Source organism: Mercenaria mercenaria, chromosome 9 (genome assembly GCF_021730395.1).
Source record: "Mercenaria mercenaria strain notata chromosome 9, MADL_Memer_1, whole genome shotgun sequence".
Classification (NCBI taxonomy): Eukaryota; Metazoa; Mollusca; class Bivalvia; order Venerida; family Veneridae; genus Mercenaria; species Mercenaria mercenaria.
In genome coordinates this window covers 17,519,872-17,547,531 of record NC_069369.1, presented here as the reverse complement: position 1 = coordinate 17,547,531, position 27,660 = coordinate 17,519,872, and the positions used below count along the sequence as shown (strand labels likewise).

General features: G+C 36.0%; 2 protein-coding genes across 3 annotated transcripts in view; one reads left to right on the top strand and one right to left on the bottom strand.

Annotated features, from left to right (window-relative positions):
• LOC123546591 (microspherule protein 1-like) overlaps positions 1-27,660 on the bottom strand; it is a 247,089-nt gene that overhangs the window by 125,545 nt on the left and 93,884 nt on the right. The window lies entirely within an intron of this gene.
• Positions 2,756-27,660, top strand: part of LOC123546589 (stress-70 protein, mitochondrial-like) — a 41,791-nt gene continuing 16,886 nt past the window's right edge. The window contains exons 1-9 of the mRNA XM_053550906.1: positions 2,756-2,917; positions 19,969-20,030; positions 20,460-20,729; positions 21,022-21,146; positions 21,782-21,962; positions 23,103-23,265; positions 23,716-23,808; positions 25,905-26,114; positions 27,454-27,543. Coding sequence (XP_053406881.1) covers positions 2,828-2,917; positions 19,969-20,030; positions 20,460-20,729; positions 21,022-21,146; positions 21,782-21,962; positions 23,103-23,265; positions 23,716-23,808; positions 25,905-26,114; positions 27,454-27,543 — 1,284 coding nt within the window. The 5' untranslated portion in view covers positions 2,756-2,827. The remainder of the gene's footprint in view (positions 2,918-19,968; positions 20,031-20,459; positions 20,730-21,021; positions 21,147-21,781; positions 21,963-23,102; positions 23,266-23,715; positions 23,809-25,904; positions 26,115-27,453; positions 27,544-27,660) is intronic.

Below are 27,660 nucleotides of genomic sequence, written 5' to 3'. Positions count from 1 at the left end.
GTAATATTCCTTGTATTTTTTGTAAATTAGTCAATATGGCCAGGCATATGCCGGGTCAGACATTAAGTATTCGATATTATTCATTGAACATGGTTAAAAACATGTATCTATCTTGTGTCAAAGTGATGTAATGGTCGTACCCAGTTAAATTCCGGGGAAAAGACAGTTTAGGCAAGTAAAAAGTCCAAAACGGCCACCAACGGAATCGGACCCGATGTCATGCGTTGCAAATATATCCACCGCCCCTGCGTTGCAATCATTTTTGATCAATTATTTCATATGCCTGCGATGAAAATTCATCAATTAAGAGGGAATGATTGTTGTTTGGTAGCGTCATACTTACGCTATATTCAAACATAGTTAGAGGTCGTTTTGTACAAACATTCTACAATTTTAATCGAAATTCTACAAAATCAACAGTCACACATCAAATTGTACAGAAGTGTTTACAATAATGGCAATACAAGGAATTGCACTGAACAAGCTAGTGTTTGTGACTAGAAAAGTACATATATGTGGGCTCCTTTCTCACTTGTTGCTTCGGCAAATAGGTAAACGTCAACATAAAACGTACCGACTACATCTACCCGGCCCTCCACCGCCGCGGCGTCGGAACCGCCGCATCTTCGGAAGCTATGACCAGTGTGCTATGTACAGTTGTATATAACATGTAACTGCTTCCTCATGGACACTATGCGGTACATATATGTATAAAATATGAAAATGTATAAGATTTATCTTATACATTTTCATCTATTTTATATATATGTACCGCATAGTGTTGGTATATACCTAGTCCTGTCGAAGACGATTGTCTTCTACTTCTACATCTGCTTCTACTGGGTTACTCCCAATAATCATTTACTGATTATAGCTTGGAGGTCGGGGACAATCTGTTAAAATAACCTATGTTACATGATGAAAACATAAAATGTAAGACTACATACAATGTTAAAAATAAAAACGACATGATGGATTAGTGCATGAAAGTATTTAGACTGACAGTGAAGCTTGCTAGGCTTCCACTGGCCTTGATGTTGTAAGGCAAGTTGTTCCAGTAACGAATAGTCATAGGAAAGAAAGAGTTCATATGGTATTGTTTTCGTGAAAAAGGAATAAGGTAGTTGTGATTTCTTGCCTGAGTAAGATGGTTATGGTCTACAAATACGAGGTTATTACTGATTTTATACAACATGATTAACGAAGCTTGTTTTCTTCTTTGTTCTAGTGTTTGCCATTTGAGAGTTTCTAGCATAGAAGTGACAATGCTAAATTGAGAGTAATCATTCGCCAAATTGTACTACATGTACAATACTCTAATTGAGGTCTAACGTAATTTTTGTATGCTGTTTCTTTAAGATTAATATCATTGCTCAGAACACTTCTTTTTATAAATTAAGGGTGTTTCTTGCTTTAGATGATGTATTTTCTATATGTTATTTTCTAGTTAAAGTCTTCACTGATGGTAACCCCAAGATATTTAGCATTTTTTGTTTCTTTTAGTTCTGTGTTACGAAGTTTATAAGGAAATTTGATGGTGTTTTTCTTTTTTGATATTCAAATAATTTCACATTTGTCAGGGTTGAATTCCATAGACCATTGGTTTTCCCAGTCTTCTAATATGTTAAGATCTTTTTGTAGTTTTTTTTAGTCAGATGAAGAATCAATAGTTAGGTAAACAATAGTGTCATCTGCGAAAAGTCTGACTCTACTCTTAACTGAGTTGGGCATGTCGTTTATATAGCATAGAAAAAGAGAAGGGCCCAACACAGAACCTTGGGAGACTCCTGACATTACTGGCACTGAATCTGAATTACTACTCTCTACTGCTACTGTCTGAGTTATGTTTCTAAGAAATGGTCTTATCCATAATATTGCTTTTTATTTATTCCGAGATTTATAAGTTTGTATAAAAGATGTCCATGGTCAACTTTATCGAATGCCTTTGAAAAATCCGTTACAATTAAATCAGTTTGTTTTCCAGCTTCTAAATTGTCAAAAATTTCTTGAGTGAATGAAAGAAGTTGAGTCTCACAGCTGTGATTTGAACGAAATCCATGTTGGAATGGAGAAAGTAGGTTATTCAGTGAAGTCAAGATGAGTCATGATATTTGAAACCAGGATGTGCTCCATTAATTTTGAGGCAATGCATGTTAAAGAGATGGTCGATAATTACTAGCTTTAGATTTAGGACCTTTTTTGTATGCTGGTACAACAACTGCTGTTCTCCAGTCATCAGGAACAATGCCAGTATGTAAAGAAGCCTGAAAAACTTTAGTTAGGAATGGAGCTAACATAACTCTTTAAGCAATCTTGGAGATAATTGATGCTTTTTTGGGATTAAGTTCTTTAATAAGTTTGAGAACACCATCTAAGGATATGTTTATATCACACATACTATTACTTTCCCGGCTGTTTCCGTTTTCAAATAATTTCAATTCACGGATTTGTTTTAGATTCATTTATGTCAGTAACATGTACAGCGGTGACATAATTAAATGGGACTAGCTAGGCTATGTCTGGTTTTGATATATAGAGACACCTCAGCTAACTATATTTCTGCATATGTGTATATAGTCTGATTTTTGCGATATTTGTTTAAGTCTGATAATAGCAATACATAGCTAATATTGTTTGTATTTATGTGCCTAAAAAGACGACAACGGTAAAAAATTTATTCGCGCAAAACTTATCTTGAGACTGGCTCTCAGTTATATTTTAAAAATTTACTATTTCTCGATAACTATTCGTTAACCAATCTAGTTCTGACGTAAGGTGCTCTCGACATTTCCACACGTGCGAAGGCCGAGTACAGAAAAACAGCAAAATGTTCTCAGCATCACGATTATCGACAAAAACATTGAAAAAAACATTCGGCACTCAGCAAGCAAGAATGATCACTCAGTTGTGCAGAAAGGTAATGTTATTGTCATTTTGAAATTACGTAAATCACAGTAGACTCGTGAACCTGTTAGAGAAAATTTGACCGTGAACTTCAACATGTTTAAGATGTAACTCTTTGTTTGCACCCGCTGTTCATGCAATTTCCACGAGAGTAGTCGGTTAGAATGGATCATGAATTAATTTTCGTAATGCCACATGATCATAGTATTGAATTTATGTAACCTCTGCAAATGTGTTGGAAAATTGTGGTTACATAAGGTACCCCACCCACCCACCTGTGGCCAGTGGGATAACTTGCATTAATTTGGAATTTCACAACATAACTCGGAGAGAAAGGACCATCAGCGTAATTTTTATTATAACGCTCACATGTTTCAAGTGCAACATGTCAAAGAGATTGAATTTTCATTGATTTGCCTGTGCGCACCAAGCAGTATCAAAATTCAATTATATATTTTTTGCTGTACTTTGAAAATAAATAAAGGCAAATAAATTATTTCTTGAGAATATAGAATGTGAAATAAAGCTGGAATAATGTGGCTTCCTTATCTTTGTATCGATCTTTGAATGAAATTATGAAGTGAAATCACTAAAATTCAGTTCAGCACGTGCTAATTAAAGGTAAGTAAATAGCTGGCATTTCTTACTATTTCACAAATCACTTGCAATTTATATTCTGTGGAGTACAATAACACTATTTATTTAATTAATCGTTTATTCAGATTTTATTATTAAAATTTAATAGGTCATTTCAAGGTCAGACCTGTGTTTCTTTGGGATTGGTGATTTTCTGATGCAATTTGGATTGGCTGAATCTCTATTTAAGTAGAGGCTAATTAAGTGAATTTAAAGATGTTTTCTGAAATTTGTAAAATGCTTCCTTGATAAATATGATAGATCTTGAAGTAAACTAAAAGGTATGATTTTAATTATACCAAGTGCTGTGTTCTAGTAGATCTTAATTACAATATAATATGAAACAAAACAAACAAGAAATATCTTTAAAAATGATGGTCGGCGAATTGTAATAAGGAAAGAAGTTTATGAATTTTTCACCTAACATTCATCTTTCATCTAACATTTTTCAAATTGAAAAACTAAACACCGCACTCTAACAATTTAAATGGTTCTCTTTTAATTTTTCGCAAAGGTTTCGTAGTGTTGCAATTTTGTTTCGTTTATCCTTAGACGAATAATTACAGCAGTAGTTTGATGAAGATTCATGAAGCGGTTCATGAGAAGAGGTCATTACACGTCAGGGTTTTCCCTCGGATTTTTTATTTGGGAGTCCATGGACTCTCATGGCTGCTAATTTAAGGGTCCCTAATAATTTTTGGGGGTCTACAACTTATTGATCTTGAAAATGAACATTATTACTATAAAAATTTACCCTAAAACCGAATGAACTTAATTGTATCTTTTTAATTTAGATAGCAGTTGATTCAATATTTCGGAATGGTATCTTTCAAAATGGCATGAGCTTCTCAATTCAGACTGATTACAAAAGGTGTGATAGTCTTTTTGTTATGATCAAATAGCCAGTAATTACCGGCAATTAACGTGTCACCTCGTGTCAATTATGTTGTTCACAGTTTTATCTCGGTTAAAGATAATACTCGATCCTTAATTAGTATCATAATTTCTGTGATTTGTTAATATTTTTTCATCAAAATACTTTAAATTTATATGAAATTAATGTTGTTTAAATAAAAAAATAAACCATTCGATCTTTTACGGAACGTAACGGCAATCTTAGATTTTAGCTGTGACAATTAGCGCGGAGAGTAGTTTCCCTTTACCAAAATGGCGAACATCGATAACAAAACTTGTTAGAAGTTGGAAAATCGTCTATATCTGTGTATTATGAGCACCCACGATTCAGTGATGGTCCCGGTGGTAAAAAACTGCGCATTTTACATGGGTATCTGCGCAAAGGAGGCTTCAGTGCAAAGGAGTTTCGTGACCGATTTTGCGGGTCCAGTGGGACGCAGAGGCACTAAAAAACGCGAGTTCAAAGCAGTAAAAGCGCGTCAGGGACGCAGAAAACCTGCGTCCGGGAAAACCCTGCACGTGTTTATATTTTTAGCTAACTTGGTCCCTATCCCCATTTGCAACAAAATAGCAGGAGACCTTACGATATTGTTACACATCGAGTTTGATAAAAATCCATTACATTTTAGTGGTTAATGCGAAGAAAGGCATATCTACTTTTAGCTATAGTGGTCCCTAATAGGGCCCAAGTTCCTATATAAATAAAATTGGAAGAGGAACTTATAATGATGCTCCAGACCAAGTATGACAAAGATCCACCAAGCTGTTCATGAGACGTCGTATAAAGGCATTTCTAGTTTTAGCTCTAGCAGCCCCTAAAAGGGGTCAAATGTCCCAGCTGAACAAAGTTGGCTGCGGGCCTAATAAAGATGCTACAAATCAAGTTTGATTAGAATACATGAGAAACAAAGAGCTGTCTCCATAGGATGACACATGCCCCCGATGGCACTTTGAATGAATAGTTATGGCCAATGTTAGAGTTTAGGACCTTTGACCTACGGACCTGGGTCTTGCGCGCGACACGTCGTCTTACTGTGCCACATATTCATGCGTAGTGATTTTAAAATCCATGCATGAATGACAAAGATATGGACTGGACATGCCCATCATTGCACTATCATGAAATATGACCTTTAACGTTTAAGTGTGACCTTGACTTTTGAGCTACGGACCTGGGTCTTGCGCACGACACGTCCTCTTACTGTGATACACATTCATGCCAAGTTATTTGAAAATCCATCCATGGATGACAAAGATATGGACCGGACACAAATGCACTATCATGAAAAATGACATTTAACGTCTAAGTGTGACCTTGACCTTTGAGCTACGAACCTGGGTCTTGCACGCGACACGTCGTCTAACTGTGGTACACATTCATGCCAAGTTATTTGAAAATCCATCCATGGATGACAAAGATATGGACCGGACACGAAAATTGCGGACAGACTGACAGACCGACAGACTGATAGACGGTTCAAAAACTGTATGCCTCCCTTCGGGGGCATAAAAATCAATTATAGGATTTTTTATTTATTAAATTTTTATTTCTTTCTAAAATAGGCCAACTGATCCCGCTTTAACAAATAGCATATTCGCTATTCATGAATCTTTGGACAATGACGTCACACCTATAAAAGTGAAGGTCAAGCAAAACATACAATTGTAGTTATTTCTGTTTCATAAGCAAAGTTTGACCGTAGTCATAGATAAACTGTATGCAGCGTACCTTCATGTCAGTGTAATGAGATTCAGTCATTATATAGCATATATATAATAAAACAGATTTCAACTGAGTTCAATATTTGCACACCATACTAAAGAAAAATATTCATATATAACAAATCAGTTAAATAATTTATAACAAATATATCAAAGCAAACAAGTACTCATTTTAATATGCAATCTGAATAAGTCACAAAAGCAAGAAACATTTTCATATACAGACGACAATTGTAACAAGGAAAATCTTTTAAAAAGCACTTCTCTACATAAAAGACTCTTATCACACCCTTATTCATGTGATACGCAGACCGTATTCAGCTCTTTCTTTAATTTGATATATGTTGGTATTTGAACAGGTTTTTATCATATTTGTTAAACTTACTTGTCATTTTGAATTATATCAATATTCTTGCTAAATATACTGAGCCAAAGTTAGCTTTGAAACTGTGAACAGCGTCGTTTAGGATAAACACTTTGTCTACATTTCACTCAGCGTAGCACAATCAACAGAGTGAAAGAAATTGACACTCTCGTCCAATCAGGCAGAGTGTTGCATAAATCTTCCATTTTGATAAATTACCTATAATGCGTTATCAAGTAGTTTGATTTGCAAACTGAAGTCACGTGGCATAGGTAACGAAAACGAATTTAGACGGCGTCGCCAAAAAATTAATCACCTTTGTATGCGAGGCGCCAGAAACACACTTGCATATTTCCCTTATATATGTCAGTGTGTACATACCACGTGGTTTGTGACGTCATTTTCGGATAATACGGCAAGAAAATTTATAAACAAATCCGTCGATTCAGAACTTAAAAACACCGTATGTTTTTCATTTTTTAGCTCATCTGATTTTTTGAAAAAAAATGATGAGTTATTGTCATCACTTGAGCGGTTGTCGGCGTCGGCGTCGGCGTCGGTGTCGGCGTCTGCGTCGGCGTTGCCTGGTTAAGTTTTATGTTTAGGTCAGCTTTTCTCCTAAACTATCAAAGCTATTGCTTTGAAACTTGGAAGACTTGTTCACCATCATAAGCTGACCCTGCATAGCAAGAAACACAACTCCATCTTACTTTTTGCAAGATTTATGGCCCCTTTTGTACTTAGAAAATATCAGATTTCTTGGTTAAGTTTTATGTTTAGGTCAACTTTTCTCCTAAACTATCAAAGCTATTGCTTTGAAACTTGGAATACTTGTTCACCATCATAAGCAGACCCTGTACAGAAAGAAACATAACTCCATCTTGCTTTTTGCAAGAATTATTACCCCTTTTGGACTTAGAAAATCAGTTTTCTTGGTTAAGTTTTATGTTTAGGTCAGCTTTTATCCTAAACTATCAAAGCTATTGCTTTAAAACTTGCAACACTTGTCCACCATCATAAGCTGACCCTGTACAGCAAGAAACATAACTCCATCTTGCTTTTTGCAAGATTTATGGCCCCTTTTGGACTTAGAAAATATCAGATTTCTTGGTTAAGTTTTATGTTTAGGTCAACTTTTTCTCTTAAACTATCAAAGCTATTGCTTTGAAACTTGCAACACTTGTTCACCATCATAAGCTGACCCTGTACAGCAAGCAACATAACTCCATCCTGCTTTTTGCAATAATTATTGCCCCTTTTGGACTTAGAAAATCATTTTCTTGGTTGAGTATTATGTTTAAGGCAACTTTTCTCATAAACTATCAAAGCTATTGCTTTAAAACTTGCAACAGTTTTTCACAATCATAAGAGGACACTGTACATCAAGAAACATAACTCTATCCTGCTTTTTGCAAGAATGATGGCCCTTTTTAGACTTAGAAAATCATGGGTAGGACAATATTTCTATTATACAAAAAAAATCAGATGAGCGTCAGCACCCGCAAGGCGGTGCTCTTGTTCACCGATTTTAATAATTCTTTTACGAGGCTCAAGCCAAGATAGTGACCTATAAACATAACACAAATGTTTCCTGAAATTCTAAGCAGTTTTTGCAAAGGTCGGTTCCAACCCTGAAATATGGCAAATACTTGGAAGGTAATACGGCAAGAAAAACCCATGTTTTACAAAATAATGCAGGACTGCTTTCCTTTACATTGTTGTGCCCTTCATCGCTGTTTATTTCGGTTCCAAGAAGGCCGGCGAATCACTTGACTGAAAATAAAATGGTAGGTTTCTCTATGAAAACATCTGTCTTCGGAAATTGCTAATACGGCAAGAATGATATGACAGCAAGCAGATTCATGAATACTCTTATTGTCCCTAACAGCAGTTGAGACTTAATTACTTTTGTCAGCAGGTTAGTAAATAGGGCATACCTACATAGTGCATGGTATGCTAAACTAGACGGAACCGTTAATAAACAGTAAAGCCCTATTTCATTTTTGAAGTTTTGACAAAACATTTTTCTGTTATGCCTGAGATTTATTAAAAAGAATAATTCAGTGGTCTGTTTTCAAAATTATCGTTACATTTTCATGCACTTTCAGTCCATAGGAAGAATGGGGGCTTTGCTGTACAAGCAGTTGTACTATGAGAGATAAAGGACTGTAATAATAGTCTCAAGATTAATTTTTAAAGTCTGTCTGTTTAACACAACTTGAAGATACATTTTAAGAATATTTTTGGCAAGTAAGGTGATTGCATAGGCATAGTTTTACAGTCTATTTACGAACATGATTCTGAAACGATATTTTGAACGATTGTAATTTTGTTCATAAAAGGTATTTATCGTTTCTCAAAAATAATTTGATACTGTGACCACTTACGTTTATGGGTCTGAAGAATGCATGTAATACTGTACAATTTTGATATTAGATTATGCAAAATCTTAAGAAAATTCAAATCTATGTTACGTTTACCGAACAGGAAAAACCTTCTTTTCTTTTCATACTTTTACTTCTATGCCCCCTTTTAGGGCATAAAGTTTTAGCACTTTCTGGATTCATCATTATATGATTGGATATATAATTCTTAAGTTTTATGTTAAGCCCAAGTTATCTTCAGTAATGATTCTGCGGTCCTTACCATAACTAGGGTCATAACTTAGTAATCAACTGTTTCATGACATGACTTGTATTTAGAAGATGTTACACCGACCCTTGATTCCGTCTGTGATAACTATGTTTTATTTTCCAACCGATTGGTATGCCGTAGCGCAGATCAATACCGCACTGATGTGTGCTCTTTGGCTAATCATTAACGTTTTATTCAAAGGTCATGCAATAATTTTTTTCTCTCACGTTCGGTGTGGTCTTAATGTGATACAAAGAATCATTGGTTTACGCGTTGAAAGTGTCCAAATATTTAAGAAAATATTTTAACACATTACGTTTTGTATGTTGTTTTTATTTCTTAAAGGTACATCTGCATTTTACACTCTATTATGACATACTAGAAGAGCACATGCATATTTTTATTATTTATAATTATTTGGTTTTCACTGATTAAACTGTTATTAATGGACGATACGACAAATGCAAAGCCGAGATGGAAATCCTTTGCACTTACAATAATTTTATATCATAATTATGTGCTAGTTTGCCCATCGTCAGTACAATTTTTAGCCCACCATCATGAGATGGTGGGCTATTAAAATCACTCTGCGTCCGTGGTCCGTCCGTCCGTCCGTCCGTTAACAATTTCTCGTTATCGCATCTCCTCAGAAACTACTAAGGGGATTTTGACCAAACTTTGTCAGAATGATGTATTGGTACCCTAGTTGTGTCCCCCTGAAAATCAGAGTGGTTCAACAATTTATGAGTGAGTTATGGCCCTTTGTTTATTTCTATATTTTACATAGATTTATATAGGGAAAAACTTAGAAAACCTTCTTATCCAAAACCACAGAGCCTAGGGCTTTGATATTTGGTTTGAAGCATCATCTAGTGGTCCTCTACCAAGATGATTCAAATTATTTCTCTGGGGTCAAATATGGCCCCGCCCTGGGGGTCACATAGTTTATAATGACTTATATAGGGAAAAACTTTAAATAACCCCTTGTCCAAAACCACAGGGCCTAGAGCGTTGATATTTTGTATGTGACATCATCTAGTGGTCTTCAACTAAGATTGTTCATATTATACCCCTAGGGTCAAATATGGCCCCGCCCTGGGGGTCATGGTTTACATAGACTTACATAAGGAAAAACTTTGAAAATCTTCTTGTCCAAACCACAAAGCCTAAGGCTTTGATACTTGTAATGTAGCATCATCTAGTGGTTCTCTACCAAGTTTGTTCAAATTATCGCCCTAGGGTCAAAAATGGCCCCGCCCCAGGGGTCACATGGTTCATATAGACTTATATAGGGAAAAGCTTTTAAAATGTTCTTGTCAATAACTACAACATTCAAATTTGGACCACATGTATATTTTTGAGTGGCAAGATGAACCTTGACATGAGTTGACCTTGATTTTGACCTAGTGACCTACTTTCACATTTCTGTAGCTACAGCCTTCAAATTTGGACAACATGTATATTTTTGAGTGGCAAGATGAATTTTGACATGAGTTGACCTTGATTTTGACCTAGTGACCTACTTTCACATTTATGTAGCTACAGCCTTCAGATTTTGACCACATGCATAGTTTTGTGCACTGGAAAAATCTTTGACCTTGATTTTGACCTAGTGATCTACTTTCGCATTTTTGAAGGTACAGGTGTCAAATTTGGACCATATGCATAGTTCCATGTTTCAGAGTGAAATTTGACATTGATTTTGACCTAGTGACCTACTTCCATATTTCTCAAGCTACAGCCTTCAAATTTGGACCACATGCATAGTTTTGTATACCGAAAAAAACTTTGACCTTCACATTGACCTAGTGACCTACTTTCACATTTTTAAGGTACAGGCTTCAAATTTGGACCACATGCATAGTTTTGTATTCCGAAATAAAATTTGACCATGATTTTGACCTAGTGACCTACTTTTACATTTCTCAAGCTACAGCCTTCAAATTTGGACCACATGCATAGTTTTGTGTACCGAAATGAACTTTGACCTTTACATTGACCTAGTGACCTACTTTCACATTTTTAAGGTACAGGCTTCAAATTTGGACCACATGCATAGTTTTGTATTCCGAAATAAAATTTGACCTTGATTTTGACCTAGTGACCTGCTTTTACATTTCTCAAGCTATAGCCTTCAAATTTGGACCACATGCATAGTTTTGTGTACCGAAATGAACTTAGACCTTTACATTGACCTAGTGACCTACTTTCACATTTTTGAAGGTACAGGCTTCAAATTTGGACCACATGCATAGTTTTGTATTCCGAAATAGAATTTGACCTTGATTTAAACCTAGTGACCTACTTTTACATTTCTCAAGCTACAGCCTTCAAATTTGGATCACTTGCATAGTTTTATGTACCGAAATGAACTTTGACCTTAAGATTGACCTAGTGACCTACTTTCACATTTCTGTAGCTACAGGCTTCAAATTTGGACCACATGCATAGGATTGTGTACCGAAACAAACTTTGACCTTGACATTGACCTAGTGACCTACTTTCACATTTCTCAAGCTACAGCTTTTGAATTTGGACCACATGCACAGTGTTGTGTACAGAAATGAAATTTGACCTTGAGGTAGTCAATAAGTCTTGAAATTTGGAACACTCAAAAATGGCACATTGGTGGGCGCCAAGATCACTCTGTGATCTCTTGTTGTTTGAATAAAAGATAATTTTGAAATACAAATTTATCACAAAAGGATACAGCACAGTATTCATTTATGAACGTTGATTACTAAGTTTCTATGTGTATAATATGGAAACTACAAAGCTGGCTTGGTGACCTTTTGTTGTTTTAGCATTTGTTGTGTTACCATTGCTTTCTTGGGTCTGATAAAATGAATTGTTCAATTTTACTTAAATTTTACTGTTATGTTTTACATTTCAAAACGTTTAATAAATTTCTAAAATTTGTAAGTAATTGCTTATACTTTCATAATTTAATGTGTAATGCGTTAATTTTATTATAATAAGTAACTTTATTGAAAATTTCAATTTCTGTGTGTATCCATAATGTAACAAACTTTACATTTGAACTCTCTTGTTGGTCTCTGTGTTTAGTCTTTGTTCGCGTCATTACGCTAAAAAAGTAAAAAAAATACGTCGTCCGAGTACTAGTATTTATCTCTGCTAACATCAAGTTGTTCTTTTGTTTGTTTTTAGTATCATAGTTAAGTAGATCTATCACTATAATCTCGAAATCTCAAAGACTTATTTCGAAATACAGTTTCGATACATTATCAATTACTATTATTGATAGGCATTATTCAGAGGCCCAGCTTTCACTAATGATTGATATGTAAACACATAATGTGAATATGTAGGATATATTTTCAATTTTAAACACTTTTTGTAGACTTTTAAGCAGTTTGACTCTTTTAAGATGAATGTAAGCATTCGCGGATGCAACAGTATAGACACATAGGGACTCATTTTTAAGATACCTCTTCAGACTATAAATAAAGAAGAAATTAGGAAACTTCTTTTGAAAGCTCTAATTAGATAACATGTAATGAAACAGAAAAAAATAATAGATCTACTAAACGATCTTTAAGGAGCTTTGAAAAAAAAACGTTCTTTCATATCACATCATACCGAAATTTATCTGCTAAAGAAATATGCAAACAGGTTTTATACATGATGAAACGAGTCTCAAACTCAATAATTCACAAAACTGTTAGTAAAGTATCCATGAATCTGCTTGCCGTCATATCATTCTTGCCGTATTAGCATTTTCCGAAGACATATGTTTTCACAGAGAAACCTACCATTTTATGTCAAGTAAAGTGGTCCGCAGGCCTTTCTGGGAACCGAAATAAACAGCGGTGAAGGGCACAACAATGTAAAGGAAAGCAATCCTGCATTATTTTGTAAAACACGGATTTTTCTTGCCGTATTACCCTCCAAGAATTTGCCGAATTTCGGGGTTGGAACCGACCTTTGCAAAAACTGCTTATAATTTCAGAAAAACTTTGTGTTATGTTTATAGCCCACTATCTTGGCTTGAGCCTCGTAAAAGAATTATTAAAATTGGCAAAAAATGAAAAACTTACGGTGTTTTTAATTTCTGAATCGACGGATTTGTTTATAAATTTTCTTGCCGTATTACCCGAAAATGACATCACAAACCACGTGGTATGTACACACTGTATGTTCAGGTTTGTATTTGTATCACTGTTTTCCCAGTTTAGATTCTTTTAAACCAGTTACATACTGTAACAGAAATTTCATATAGTGAGTTGTGTTTTTATGATTTCAATCTGGATATTCAGTTACTTGCTTTTTATTGTGGCTGATAATACACTGGTAACATGTTTCTTTGGAACATTAGCAAATATTAATGCCTAGCAGTCAGAGTTAAGGATGAGAATGAAATCTGGACAAATCTTCCACAGGGAGGAGAATCATTCCATTGACTTGGACTAAGTTGGAGTTTAAGATCAGCATAAATTCTAGAATAATTTCTCTTGCTTACATAGTAGGGAAAGACAATGATATATCTGAGAAGGAGGTCACCTATCTCTTCACTCGGGAAATGATAAGCTACAAGTGCACATATTGACATCATCAGCATTCCCATTCACTCAAAAATCCACGTAATTCACGCATAAAAAGTCACTTGTGCGCAAGTTTTAAAATTCCACGGGTACAATGCACGCGTAAATAATCTGACAGAAGATACATTGTTCGTTCATAAAGAGCCGAAATTCAAGTAACCAGACATTATTTTTGATCCGCACACGCAAGTTACCGCATTACACACTGTTGACAATTTACTATGTGTCAAGACGTGCTGAATTTTTACATGCCGATAGCATAATTTAAGCTCCGCCTACTCCAGGTACTTGTGAGATTTTCGCGAGAACTGTGACAGCGAATCAAATTGTTCGTAAGACTAGACGCGATAGTATTCAGCCAATCAACGACGCTTTTACATCTTTGACACTTTCCGATAATTGTCAACATGTGCAATGTTTTTGGACGTTTTTTTCAACACACAGTTATTTGGTCTCCATTGTAAAAGAAAGACTTGTAAGCTGCTTGTTTATTAATATTTACAAAATGACCGGCAGACTGACTTTCATCGGGCAATTTTCTACAAATTACTTTTCATTTTTATTCGGGTCCGATACTGTTCCTGCTAAATAAGTATTACCCACCGAGTTTTTAGCTCACCTGTCACAAAGTGACAAGGTGAGCTTTTGTGATCGTGCAGCGTCCGTCGTCCGTCCGTGCGTGCGTCCGTGCGTAAACTTTTGCTTGTGACCACTCTAGAGGTCACATTTTTCATGGGGTCTTTATGAAAATTGGTCAGAATGTTCACCTTGATAATATCTAGGTCAAGTTCGAAACTGGGTCACGTGCGGTCAAAAACTAGGTCAGTAGGTCTAAAAATAGAAAAACCTTGTGACCTCTCTAGAGGCCATATATTTCACAAGATCTTCATGAAAATTGGTCAGAATGTTCACCTTGATGATATCTAGGTCAAGTTCGAAACTGGGTTACGTGCCACCAAAAACTAGGTCAGTAGGTCAAATAATAGAAAAACCTTGTGACCACTCTAGAGGTCACATTTTTCATGGGGTCTTTATGAAAATTGGTCAGAATGTTCATCTTGATGATATCTAGGTCAAGTTCGAAACTGGGTCACGTGCGGTCAAAAACTAGGTCAGTAGGTCTAAAAATAGAAAAACCTTGTGACCTCTCTAGAGGCCATATATTTCACAAGATCTTCATGAAAATTGGTCAGAATGTTCACCTTGATGATATCTAGGTCAAGTTTGAAACTGGGTCACGTGCTGTCAAAAACTAGGTCAGTAGGTCAAATAATAGAAAAACCTTGTGACCACTTTAGAGGTCACATTTTTCATGTGGTCTTTATGAAAATTGGTCAGAATGTTTATCTTGATGATATCTAGGTCAGGTACGAAACTGGGTCACGTGCGGTCAAAAACTAGGTCAGTAGGTCTAAAAATAGAAAAACCTTGTGACCTCTCTAGAGGCCATATATTTCACAAGATCTTCATGAAAATTGGTCAGAATGTTCACCTTGATGATATCTAGGTCAAGTTCGAAACTGGGTTACGTGCCACCAAAAACTAGGTCAGTAGGTCAAATAATAGAAAAACCTTGTGACCACTCTAGAGGTCACATTTTTCATGGGGTCTTTATGAAAATTGGTCAGTATGTTCATCTTGATGATATCTAGGTCAAGTTCGAAACTGGGTCACGTGCGGTCAAAAACTAGGTCAGTAGGTCTAAAAATAGAAAAACCTTGTGACCTCTCTAGAGGCCATATATTTCACAAGATCTTCATGAAAATTGGTCAGAATGTTCACCTTGATGATATCTAGGTCAAGTTTGAAACTGGGTTACGTGCCACCAAAAACTAGGTCAGTAGGTCAAATAATAGAAAAACCTTGTGACCACTTTAGAGGTCACATTTTTCATGTGGTCTTTATGAAAATTGGTCAGAATGTTTATCTTGATGATATCTAGGTCAGGTTCAAAACTGGGTCACATGCGGTCAAAAACTAGGTCAGTAGGTCTAAAAATAGAAAAACCTTGTGACCTCTCTAGAGGCCATATATTTCACAAGATCTTCATGAAAATTGGTCAGAATGTTCACCTTGATGATATCTAGGTCAAGTTCGAAACTGAGTCACTTGCCATCAAAAACTAGGTCAGTAGGTCAAATAATAGAAAAACCTTGTGACCTCTCTAAAGGCCATATTTTTCATGGGATCTGTATGAAAGTTGGTCTGAATGTTCATCTTGATGATATCTAGGTCAACTTCGAAACTGGGTCACGTGCGGTCAAAAACTAGGTCAGTAGGTCTAAAAATAGAAAAACCTTGTGACCTCTTTAGAGGCCATACTTTTGAATGGATCTTCATAAAATTTGGTCAGAATGTTCATCATGATGATATCTAGGTCAAGTTCGAAACTGGGTCACGTGCCCTCAAAAAGTAGGTCAGTAGGTCAAATAATGAAAAAACCTTGTGACCTCTCTAGAGGCCATATTTTTCATGGGATGTGTATGAAAGTTGGTCTGACTGTTCATCTTGATGATATATAGGTCAGGTTTGAAACTGGGTCAACTGCGGTCAAAAACTAGGTCAGTAGGTCTGAAATTAGAAAAATCTTTTGACCTCTCTAGAGGCTGTATTTTTCACAAGATCTTCATGAAAATTGGTCTGAATGTTTACCTTGATGGTATCTAGGTCAATTTCAAAACTGGGTTACATGCGGTCAAAAACTAAGCCAGTAGGTATAAAAATAGAAAAACCTTGTGACCTCTCTGGATGCCATATTTTTCATGAGATCTTCATGAAAATTAGTGAGAATGTTCACCTTGATGATATCTAGGTCAAGTTCAAAACTGGGTCACGTACCTTTGAAAACTAGGTCAAATTATAGGAAAACCTTGTGACCTCTCTAGAGGCCATATTTTTCAATGGATCTTCATGAAAATTGGTCAGAATTTTTATCTTGATGATATCTAGATCAGATTCAAAACTGGGTCACATGAGCTCAAAAACTAGGTCACTATGTCAAATAATAGAAAAAACGACGTCATACTCAAAACTGGGTCATGTGGGAACAGGTGAGCGATTCAGGACCATCATGGTCCTCTTGTTATAATTTTTGGCTCATCTGAATTTTTGAAAAAAAATGATGAGTTATTGTCATCACTTGAGCGGTTGTCGGCGTCGGCGTTGCCTGGTTAAGTTTTATGTTTAGGTCAGCTTTTCTCCTAAACTATCAAAGCTATTGCTTTGAAACTTGGAATACTTGTTCACCATCATAAGCTGACCCTGTATAGCAAGAAACATAACTCCATCTTGCTTTTTGCAAGATTTATGGCCCTTTTTGTACTTAGAAAATATCAGATTTCTTGGTTAAGTTTTATGTTTAGGTCAACTTTTCTCCTAAACTATCAAAGCTATTGCTTTGAAACTTGGAATACTTGTTCACCATCATAAGCAGACCCTGTACATCAAGAAACATAACTCCATCTTGCTTTTTGCAAGAATTATTGCCCCTTTTGGACTTAGAAAATCAGTTTTCTTGGTTAAGTTTTATGTTGAGGTCAGCTTTTATCCTAAACTATCAAAGCTATTGCTTTAAAACTTGCAACACTTGTTCACCATCATAAGCTGACCCTGTACAGCAAGAAACATAACTCCATTCTGCTTTTTGCAAGATTTATGGCCCCTTTTGGACTTAGAAAATATCAGATTTCTTGTTTAAGTTTTATGTTTAGGTCAACTTTTTCTCTTAAACTATCAAAGCTATTGCTTTAAAACTTGCAACTCTTGTTCACCATCATAAGCTGACCCTGTACAGCAAGCAACATAACTCCATCCTGCTTTTTGCAATAATTATTGCCCCTTTCGGACTTAGAAAAATCATTTTCTTGGTTGAATATTATGTTTAAGTCAACTTTTCTCATAAACTATCAAAGCTATTGCTTTAAAACTTGCAACAGTTTTTCACCATCATAAGTGGACACTGTACATCAAGAAACATAACTCTATCCTGCTTTTTGCAAGAATGATGGCCCTTTTTAGACTTAGAAAATCATGGGTAGGACAATATTTCTATTATACAAACAAAATCAGATGAGCGTCAGCACCCGCATGGCGGTGCTCTTGTTTGTTGCTATACGTTGCAGCAAGATATAGCAGCAAAAAAAAATGTTATAAAAACTCGGCGGGTGATACCTACCAGCGTCTGCTTGAATTTTTGAAAACAGCTTTTTTTTTCAGAATTATGGAATAAAGAAAAACTCATTGCATGTAAAAATGATGTATCTAAGAAAATGAATGGTCACATCAATAGTTTTTATCCATAAACAAGAAAATTATAGCCATCTTTTCAAATTGCTTCACAAGCTTGCTGGGTGTGTGGTGGTGGGGGTGGGGAGGGGGTATATTGAGAGTTAGAAATTATAAATTTCTATTTTTCAACTAGAAGTCTCTCCACTTTTCTATAAGGAGAAGTGACTTCTACGCTGTATCCCTGTGGTGCATGTGTAAAACAAACCAAGTCATTATAACACAGGCTGAATAAAAGCACTTCCCATATACTTCTTTATAATTTTTTTTCAGTTGGAACATTTTCTTCAATTTGTATGGTTTGTACCCAGGGTTTTCTCGGACGCAGGTTTTCTGCATCCGTGACGCGCTTTTACTGCTTTGAACTCGCATTTTTTAGTGCCTCTGCGTCCACTGGACCCGCAAAATCGGTCACGAAACTCCTTTGCACTGAAGCCTCCTTTGAGCAGATACCCATGTAAAATGCGCAGTTTTTTACCACCGGGACCATCCCGAATCGTGGGTGCTCATTATACACAGGTATAGACGATTTTCCCACTTCAAAACAAGTTTTGTTACCGATGTTCGCCATTTTGGTAAAGGGAAACTACTCTCCGCGCTAACTGTCGCCGCTAAAATCTAAGATTGCCGTTACGTTCCGTAAAAGATCGAATGGTGAACAACATAATTGACACGAGGTGACACGTTAATTGCCCTTAATTACTGGCTATTTGATCATAACAAAAGGACTATCACACCTTTTGTTATCGGTTTGAATTGAGAAGGCTTCAAGCTCATGTCATTTTGAAAGATACCATTCTGAAATATTGAATCAGCTCCTATCTAAATTAAAAAGATACAAGTTCATTTGGTTTTAGGGTAAATTTTTATAGTAGGAAGTGGCTATTCCTACGGTCCTGTAAGAATAGCCTCACAGGAGTCTGTAATTTATACTGGCGCTCCATGTCTGCATTGAGTCACAGTCTTCAGTATCACATCGAGAGAACAGGAAGTGATTTCGAATATAGGAAAAGGCTTATTTATGTCTATGTGTAATATTGTTGTCATCGAATGATATATATGTGTAGATTTACGCAACATGAAAATGTACGGTCCTAAAAAAGACCTTTTTTAGCCCTTAAAAGTACTGTTTAAAAAAGGGAGCTAAACAATGCAGAACATCAGCGATGCTTTCTGCGAATTCTGGTTATTCTGATCTTCTCAGATGAGTCTTGTCTCTTGGATCAATATTGCTGGTACTATATAATTTGAGTACAGATATTAATGATAATTTTCGACTGTCTTTAGAGCCATAGGGATAGCCACCTGCGGGCTATTTCACTATTCTTACGGGACCGTAGGAATAGCCACTTCCTTTATAATAATAAAGTCAATTTTCAAGATCAGTAATTTGTGGACCCCCAAAAATTATTAGGGACCCTTAAATTAGCAGCCATGGGAGTCCATGGACTCCCAAATAAAAAACCCGAGGGAAAACCCTGTGTACCCAACTTTTTTATCATGTACCCACATTTTCTGAAGTATGTGGGTACATGTACCCACTTTTCAAAAAGTCAGTGGGAATGCTGATCATATCATGAGGTCATAGTGTGTCAGTAATATCTTTGAAAGGGTTCCAGTAATGTTAATGGTAGCCACTAGGCATAACAAAATGACCTTGCATGTCTGCCTGAGTTGTTTTCCCTGCCCTTGTGGATAATAAGCTTCACTAGCACTGTTTTATATTCTATGCTGTCCCTCGGGGGTTTCTGAAAATCCTGTCTAAAGAGGCAGTCATAAACATCCTGATAAACAGTGGCGCGTTGCATGTGTCTGACAGAGTTTGCTCATCTCTGGATCAATGAAAGGCTACATGTACCAGTAGAAAAGATTGGTTTTCTATCTTTGGTGTTTTGTTGTTAAGGTTTATGTAAAAATGTTAATTTGGTATTTTTCTTCATTGATCAGATTCTAGCAGGAGAGGTAAAATCAAGAAATGGCATCTATCTCCTACCAGCTAAAAGATTCAAGTAAGTTCATTTATTAAAAGTGATTTAGCCTACTAGAATAACAGTCTTCCATTAAGATTGAAATAATTAAGCAGTTATGTTTCAAAATGTACATGAAACATTGAGATTACAAAGCATTTATGATTAACATGTTTTTCTTTGATTGTTTAATCAAATGCCATATTACAACAAAATACAAAGGTGGGGAAGGGGTACTAAATGACCAACACTAGGTTAGGTTAAGACTGTTTTAAGTATAGATGTACTGGTTTTGGTCCATATTAGTTAGAAGCATTTACTATGTTTAGATAGTTATACATAAACATACTTATTACGTTATGGTGTTAAAATTGAGCATTACAAGCATTTTCTACTTCATCAAAAGATAAGTTTTGAAAGATCTAAAACCAGTCTTTATTCATTCTTATATATAAATCTGTGAATTTTCAGGTCAGACAAAGTTAAAGGTCATGTTATTGGCATTGATTTGGGTACAACAAACTCCTGTGTGGCTATCATGGAAGGCAAGACAGGGAAGGTACTAGAGAACTCTGAGGGTGCCAGAACAACACCATCTGTTGTAGCCTTCACCAAAGATGGTGAAAGATTGGTTGGAATGCCAGCTAAAAGACAAGCAGTTACAAATGCAGAGAATACATTTCATGCAACAAAACGTCTGATTGGTAGACGGTTTGAGGACAAAGAAGTAAAAAAAGACATGTGAGAAAAAGATTTTTTTTGTCCAGACTTTGCTCACACTTGTTGGTATATATACTATATAATCTGATATTAAAGAAAGATATTTTTGAAATTCTAACAAACTTTCTTGTCAGTATTGATTTTCTAAATGAATGGTTAACAGAGATGGCAACAAAAAAATAAAGAACAAAGATATTCTTTCTAATACTGATATTTGTGGAATTTGAGCTGTAACAAGTTGCTAAAGTTAAAAGGTTCAATTCTGGTCCTAGTTCAGTTATTGGAACTGTTCTTTATTTTATTTTATTGACAGGGAAACGGTACCTTACAAAATAATACGAGCCAACAATGGAGATGCATGGGTAGAAGCACACGGGAAGGCATATTCTCCTAGCCAGGTTGGAGCTTTTGTATTGATGAAAATGAAGGAAACTGCAGGTAATGTTATCACTTGTCACATCATTCTTATTATTCACAAAGTCAGACCCAGGGACCTCCATGGTCGAACAGTTAATGTCTTTGACTTAGAATCATTTGCCTATCGCTGATGTGGGTTTAAAACCTTGCTTAGGTAGTAGAATTTTCCAGCTCGTTGGTTCCATCCAAGTGCCCATCTTGTCTGAAATGATGCTTAGACAGGCACTTGGGTTCTTCCTCCATCAAAAGATGGAAAAGTAACCAAACAACCTTGATTGTATTGGTGTGGCTCTTAACCAAACACAAACAAACCAGTCTGGACTTGTCCTATCATACCTTTCTGTCAAGGAACCCCATAGAAAACTGGTGTGTGGAAGTTTTTTCAACAATTACTAAAGAAAATACTATGTATATCAAGCAAGAAAGTATTAAAACTTGCTCATCTAACTGTTAAAAGGCCCTTATACACACGTTTCATTTTCATAGAGAGCCCTGTTTGTCGTACAGGGTATTGGAAAACTATAAGGCGTAACTGAATTTAAATTTAGAAGATAAAAAAAAATACAACACATTTATTACATGCCATATTGTGCTTTCCTATTGCCTTTTGATTAAATCATCATGCATTTAAAATAATTAATGTATTTTGTATGTAGAGAACTACCTTGGTCAGTCAGTAAAAAATGCAGTGGTGACGGTGCCTGCATACTTCAATGATTCACAGAGACAAGCTACCAAAGACGCAGGCCAGATTGCTGGACTGAATGTATTGAGAGTAATCAATGAACCAACAGCAGCGGCTCTCGCTTATGGCATGGACAAAATTGGAGATAAAGTGTAAGTTTTAATGCAAGATTTTCTGCCTCTTGCATTCTCTGCATGGCAGTTTTGCGGCCTTTCATTCTTCATTATTTCAGCCCACTCCCAATTTAAAGTTAAAATTTGAAAATTTTGTTAAAGGTGGTCAGTCACATTTAAACAACATTTAATGACATTTTTTACTTTTTGTATATTGTGGTAGAGAGTTATTTAAGGAACAAAAAGACCGATTACATAGAGTTAGATTCCTATTTGAAATGTATATTTTATTATTTTTATAAAATTTTGTAATTACTCCCCTTTAATATGAAAGTATATAAAAAGCTGGGTATTTCTTTTTATTTCGATACAATGTCTAGTTTTACCTTTGCATTTGATAGACATATCAACTATTGAACAATCTGAACTAAAATGCAAGTTTAAAAGCTGTGTGTAGCTTCTGAATTCATTTATTTCCAATCTGTCTTGGTTGCGCAACCAAGGTAGGCTAAGGGAGGTAATAATAATTTTTCAAACTTGCGTTTCTAATGAATTCCATCTAAGTACATAATTTTGAATGCAAATATTTTACAAATATATTACAATATGTCTAATATTTATACATTTCCTTAGGCAAAGTGTGTTTATCAAATTTATACTTATGATAAAATGACTCTTATCTTGGTTGGGCAACCAGGATAGGAAAATGAAATTTTAAAAATACCTCCAGTGAAAATCTAATTTGTATTAAGTGTTAAGTGAACATAAATGAGTGTAAATGATCAGATGCTAAAGTTTCGAACAAATCCGTTACATGGCCAAAATCTGATTATCCACCTTTAAGTTTAGCCAGTTGTTAGGTTTGGGTATTTTCATTGCTTGAATAGTGTATAAATAATTGATAAATAAACTAGAATTTCATTGCTTCCTACAATAAGGTGTTGTGGCTCTTCAAAAGTTTGTGGCAGTTTATGAAACTTTCAAAGCACACAGACACTTATATTATGAATATAATCGCTTTAATACCATACCAAGGTGCAAGTACTGGTCATAACACCAGGAAGCAGCCATCATACTTAAAATTCTCGATGATTTAATTTAAAACTAGAGAGTATAACTAGAAAAGAATATATCATATCATATATCAGTATAATTACGGAGTTGTGTTGTTATTTACAGTATAGCAGTGTATGACTTGGGAGGTGGAACATTTGATATATCTGTGTTAGAGATTCAGAAGGGAGTATTTGAGGTGAAGTCAACAAACGGAGATACATTCTTGGGTGGAGAAGATTTCGACAATAAATTAGTCAGCTTTTTAGCGGATGAATTCAAACGAGATGTGAGTATACAAGTTCAGCTCAGAGTTTTTAAATACCTTTGTTTAAATTTTAATGCTGTAGTTCTGTAAGCTTTACAGTGAACATTTGTAAAATTAGAATTTGGTGAGAGCAGGAAGAAAATAAAGAATCATGTCTGATAAAAAAGTTATGCTGAATGAAATTTAGACTGTTTATATTTTATCATGCAGTGAACTCTGTGCTTTATTTTTTTTAGTAAAAATGTTAGTAAAGTAAAAAAAAATCCTGTCAAACTGGGATCACATGAAATCTCTAGACATGTAGATGATTTGAAGAGGTCACAGAATTGCATTTTCGCTCAGTCCAATAATGTTTCTGTATTAAGGTGGCTATATTTCAGTTTATGACAAAATCTTTATAAGAAGTAATAAAATAAATGAAGCAGATTGTTTCCATTTGTTTTGAAAACTGTTTAATTTTTGCGTTAACAGCAAGGCATTGATGTAAAAAAAGACAACATGGCAATGCAGAGATTGAGGGAAGCGGCAGAAAAAGCAAAGATTGAACTCTCCTCCTCCTTACAGGTAACACAGTTCATGCCATACCTTTATAGCAAAGCCAGGGTTTTCTCTGGGTCAGTTTCATTTTGCACCAACGAATTCGCCAATCAGAAAAAGTTTGCACCAGTGGCTCCATAGTTGGAGCCAGTAATCTGTGAGAGGCGACATAGCACTTTTGTTAAATAGAATAATAACTACAGGCATTCAGTAACAAACGTGTAAATTTGCTACAAACAACATTTACCAACGCGTGCATAATTATCTAATCAGCTCAGGTAACAGTGGTGTGGGAAACATATTGATTTACTGTAGTCTGTGTGTCTGTCTGTCTGTCACAAAGCTTGTCCCCACTCTAAGTCGAACATTTCTCATCCGATCTTCACCAGACTTAAACAAAATGTGTTTGGCCATAAGACCTCAGCCAAGTTTGATAACTAGCCAAATCAGTCCAGGCATATTGGAGTTATGGCCCTTTAATTACCATTGCCTTTTTACTCTTGTCCGCACTCTAAGTGAAACATTTCTCATCCAATCTTCACCAATCTTGAACAAAATGTGTTTGACCATGAGACCTCGGCTAAGTTCGATAACTAGCCAAATCGGTCCAGGCATTTTCTCAAAAGCATCTCTAGTTCAACTCTACAGTTAATCCAATTATACAATCACTTTGACCCCCAGACTGTCAACAGCTACTCAAAACACACATCTCAAGTGTCATACAGGTGAAATAAACAACACATCATATATAATCGATCATACGCAACCTTTACCTTGCATCGATTTCCAGTGCACAGTGTAAGAAATATAGGTCCATGAGAAAGATCAGATTGCTGATTTTTATGCCCCAGGCATCTACTGATGTGGGAGGCATATAGTGATTGTCCTGTCCGTTCGTTCGTCCGTCCGTACGAGGTTAACCAAATGGGACCGTTTTGTCTAGCATCAGTACCCCTAACTAGAATGACATGATACTAATGCAGATGTAACCTGTGACCATTTCTCATCTTCAGACATCACCTGTCCTCAGTTTGACCTTGACCTTGAACTTGACCTCGTTTTGGACTAAGGTTGCTTTGTATCGACAAGGATGCCACCGGGGGCATCAAGCATCTCTTGAACGCAGCTCCTAATTTTTTATGCCCCCTTCGAAGAAGGAGGGGTATATTGTTTTGCAGATGTCGGTAGGTCTGTCGTTTGGTATGTAGACCTGTCTTCCGGATGATAACTCAAGAATGCTTGGGCCTAGGATCATGTAAGTTGATAGGGAGGTTAGTCATGACCAGTAGATGACCCCTATTGATTTTGAGATCGGTAGGTAAAAGGTCAAGGTCACAGTGACCCAGAATATTTAAACCCTTTCTTGATAACTTGAGAGTGCTTTGGCCTAGGATTGTGAAAGTTGATAGGGAAGTTGATCATGATCCGCAGATGACCCCTATTGATTTTGAGGTCAGTAGATCAAAGGTCAAGGTCACAGTGACCTGGAACAGTTAAAAGGTTTCCAGATGATACCTTGAGAACATTTGGGCCTAGGATCATGATTTGATAGGGAGGTTGGTCATGACCAGCAGATGACCCCTATTGATTTTGAGGTCAGGGTCACAGTGACCCAGAACAGTTTAACCATTGCCGGGTGATAACTTGAGAATGCTTGGGCCCAGGATCGTGAAAGTTGTTAGGGAGGTTAATCATGACCAGCAGATGACCCCTTTTGATTTTGAGGTCAAAGATCAAGGTCACATTGACCTAGAACAATAGAACTTCTGTGAGTGAACACATAATTTCTGTTCCTTGTGCAATTACTGAATGCATCAAGGGGGGCATTTCGTGTTTACAAGCTCTTGTCATTGTATTTTTTGTTGCATTTTGCCCCATTGGCAGCCGACAGTGGGAACCCTAAAAGCATAGGGTAAGGTGATTGTTGTACTGTAGGTGTTGGAAAGACATTTTCTTTATTATGAAATAGACAGGATATCTAAAGTAAAAAGTAGATTTGTAATTGTTGTGTACCAAGTTTCGTTTCCATGCACTTTCGAAACAGCTTTTTGTGTGTGACTTAGTAACTGCTTTGTTATAATCAATAGATGGAACAATGAGCTATTTGAAATTATTATTTCCAGACCGATATTAACTTGCCATACCTCACAATGGATGCCAGTGGACCCAAACACATGAATCTTAAACTTACAAGAGCCAAGTTTGAATCGCTTGTAGCTGATCTAGTCAAACGTACAGTTGGACCATGTGAAAAGGCAATGCAAGATGCTGAAGTGAAAAAATCAGATATAGGGGAGGTTATCCTTGTAGGAGGAATGACTAGAATGCCTAAGGTGAGTTATATCCCTTCATATTTGCAAAGAAAGAGGAAGTGGGGACTAGAGTTTCCTCTGTATGTAGTGTATTTGTACCAAAGTCAGTCAAATTCCTGTTTGTCACAATGATATTCAGCGCCATAACTTTGGGAGAAAAAAGTAGAAAATCTTTCAGAGATAATTATCTAGTTGTCTCTGGACAAGAAAACTACAACAGTGGAAATGTTGATGATAGTTCAGTTCATATTGCTTCTGTGCTAAGATACCCTGAAAGTCTTGTAACAACCCATTACTTAAATGAAGCCAAAAGTAAAGTTTTTAACTTTCTTGCGTCTTAAAAAGGCTGAAGCTTACAAAGGAAAATACAAATTTTCACAATGAGCACAGGCCTGCACTGGTACAGGATCCAGGAACTCTGGTTAGGGTAACTACCCGCTGTATAAAAGCTGAAATACTGTTGAAAAACAGCCTTAAACCAAAGACAAACAGTGCAAACTGCACAAGCTGTACAAAACTAGTGAAAAAAAATGTTGAAAATTCAAAATTGTAAAAAAAAAGATGAAAGAACAGATGTCAAAACACTTTATTTTCTTGAAAAACTATAAAACTTGATGCATAATAGCGGGGCCTCTGTGGCAGAGAGGTTAAGGTTTCTGATTTCAAATCACTTGCCCCTTATAGATGCGGGTTCGAGTCTCACTTGAGTCGTTGAATTCTTCATGTGAGGAAGCCATCCAGCTGGCTTACGGAAGGTCAGTGGTTCTACCCAGGTGTCTGCTCTTGATGAAATAATGCACGGGGGTCACCTGGGGTCTTTCTCCACCCTCAAAGCTGGAAAGTCGCCGTATGACCTATAATTGTGTCAATGTGATGTTTAACCCAACAAAATAAAATTAATTAATTGAACATTATAGCAGCAATCCAAAGAAAGTCAAATTCCTGTTTGTTATGTTAGCACTCAGGGCCAATGCTTTGGTAAAGCAACTGTAGGAAATCTTTCAGAATAGAGTTTCTCTATCCAGGACAAGCAACCTGCTACATAGAACATAGAACTAGTTGAATAGTTTGACATTCATGACTTGTGAACAAGATGAAAGAACAAAAGTTATATCAATTAGCAAAACTTCCTAATAGTTACCTAAAAAGGAATTGATTTGGTGGTTTTGCGTTTATTTCTGTCCAGATATTGTTATATTATTTGTTATTTTTATGGTAAGAAATGGTAGTCACTGATACAGAATGATACACAGTTTAAGTGTTGGGTGTCACGTTTTGTACTAAATCTATATAAAAAAGCGTGATATAGATTTTACTTAATGGTAGCTGTATAAAGTTGACATTGTGATTTATGTTGCAGGTACAAGAAACAGTACAGGAAATGTTTGGAAGAGCTCCTGGTAAATCTGTCAATCCTGATGAAGCCGTTGCTATGGGAGCAGCTATTCAGGTATGCTGAATGAAAAGTCGCGTTATTTGTTTGGTCTGGCTATTTCTGACATGAGCATGTTGTGTAAGAACGTTTTGTTATCACTGATTAGTATCTTTAATACATTAGGTTGTAAAC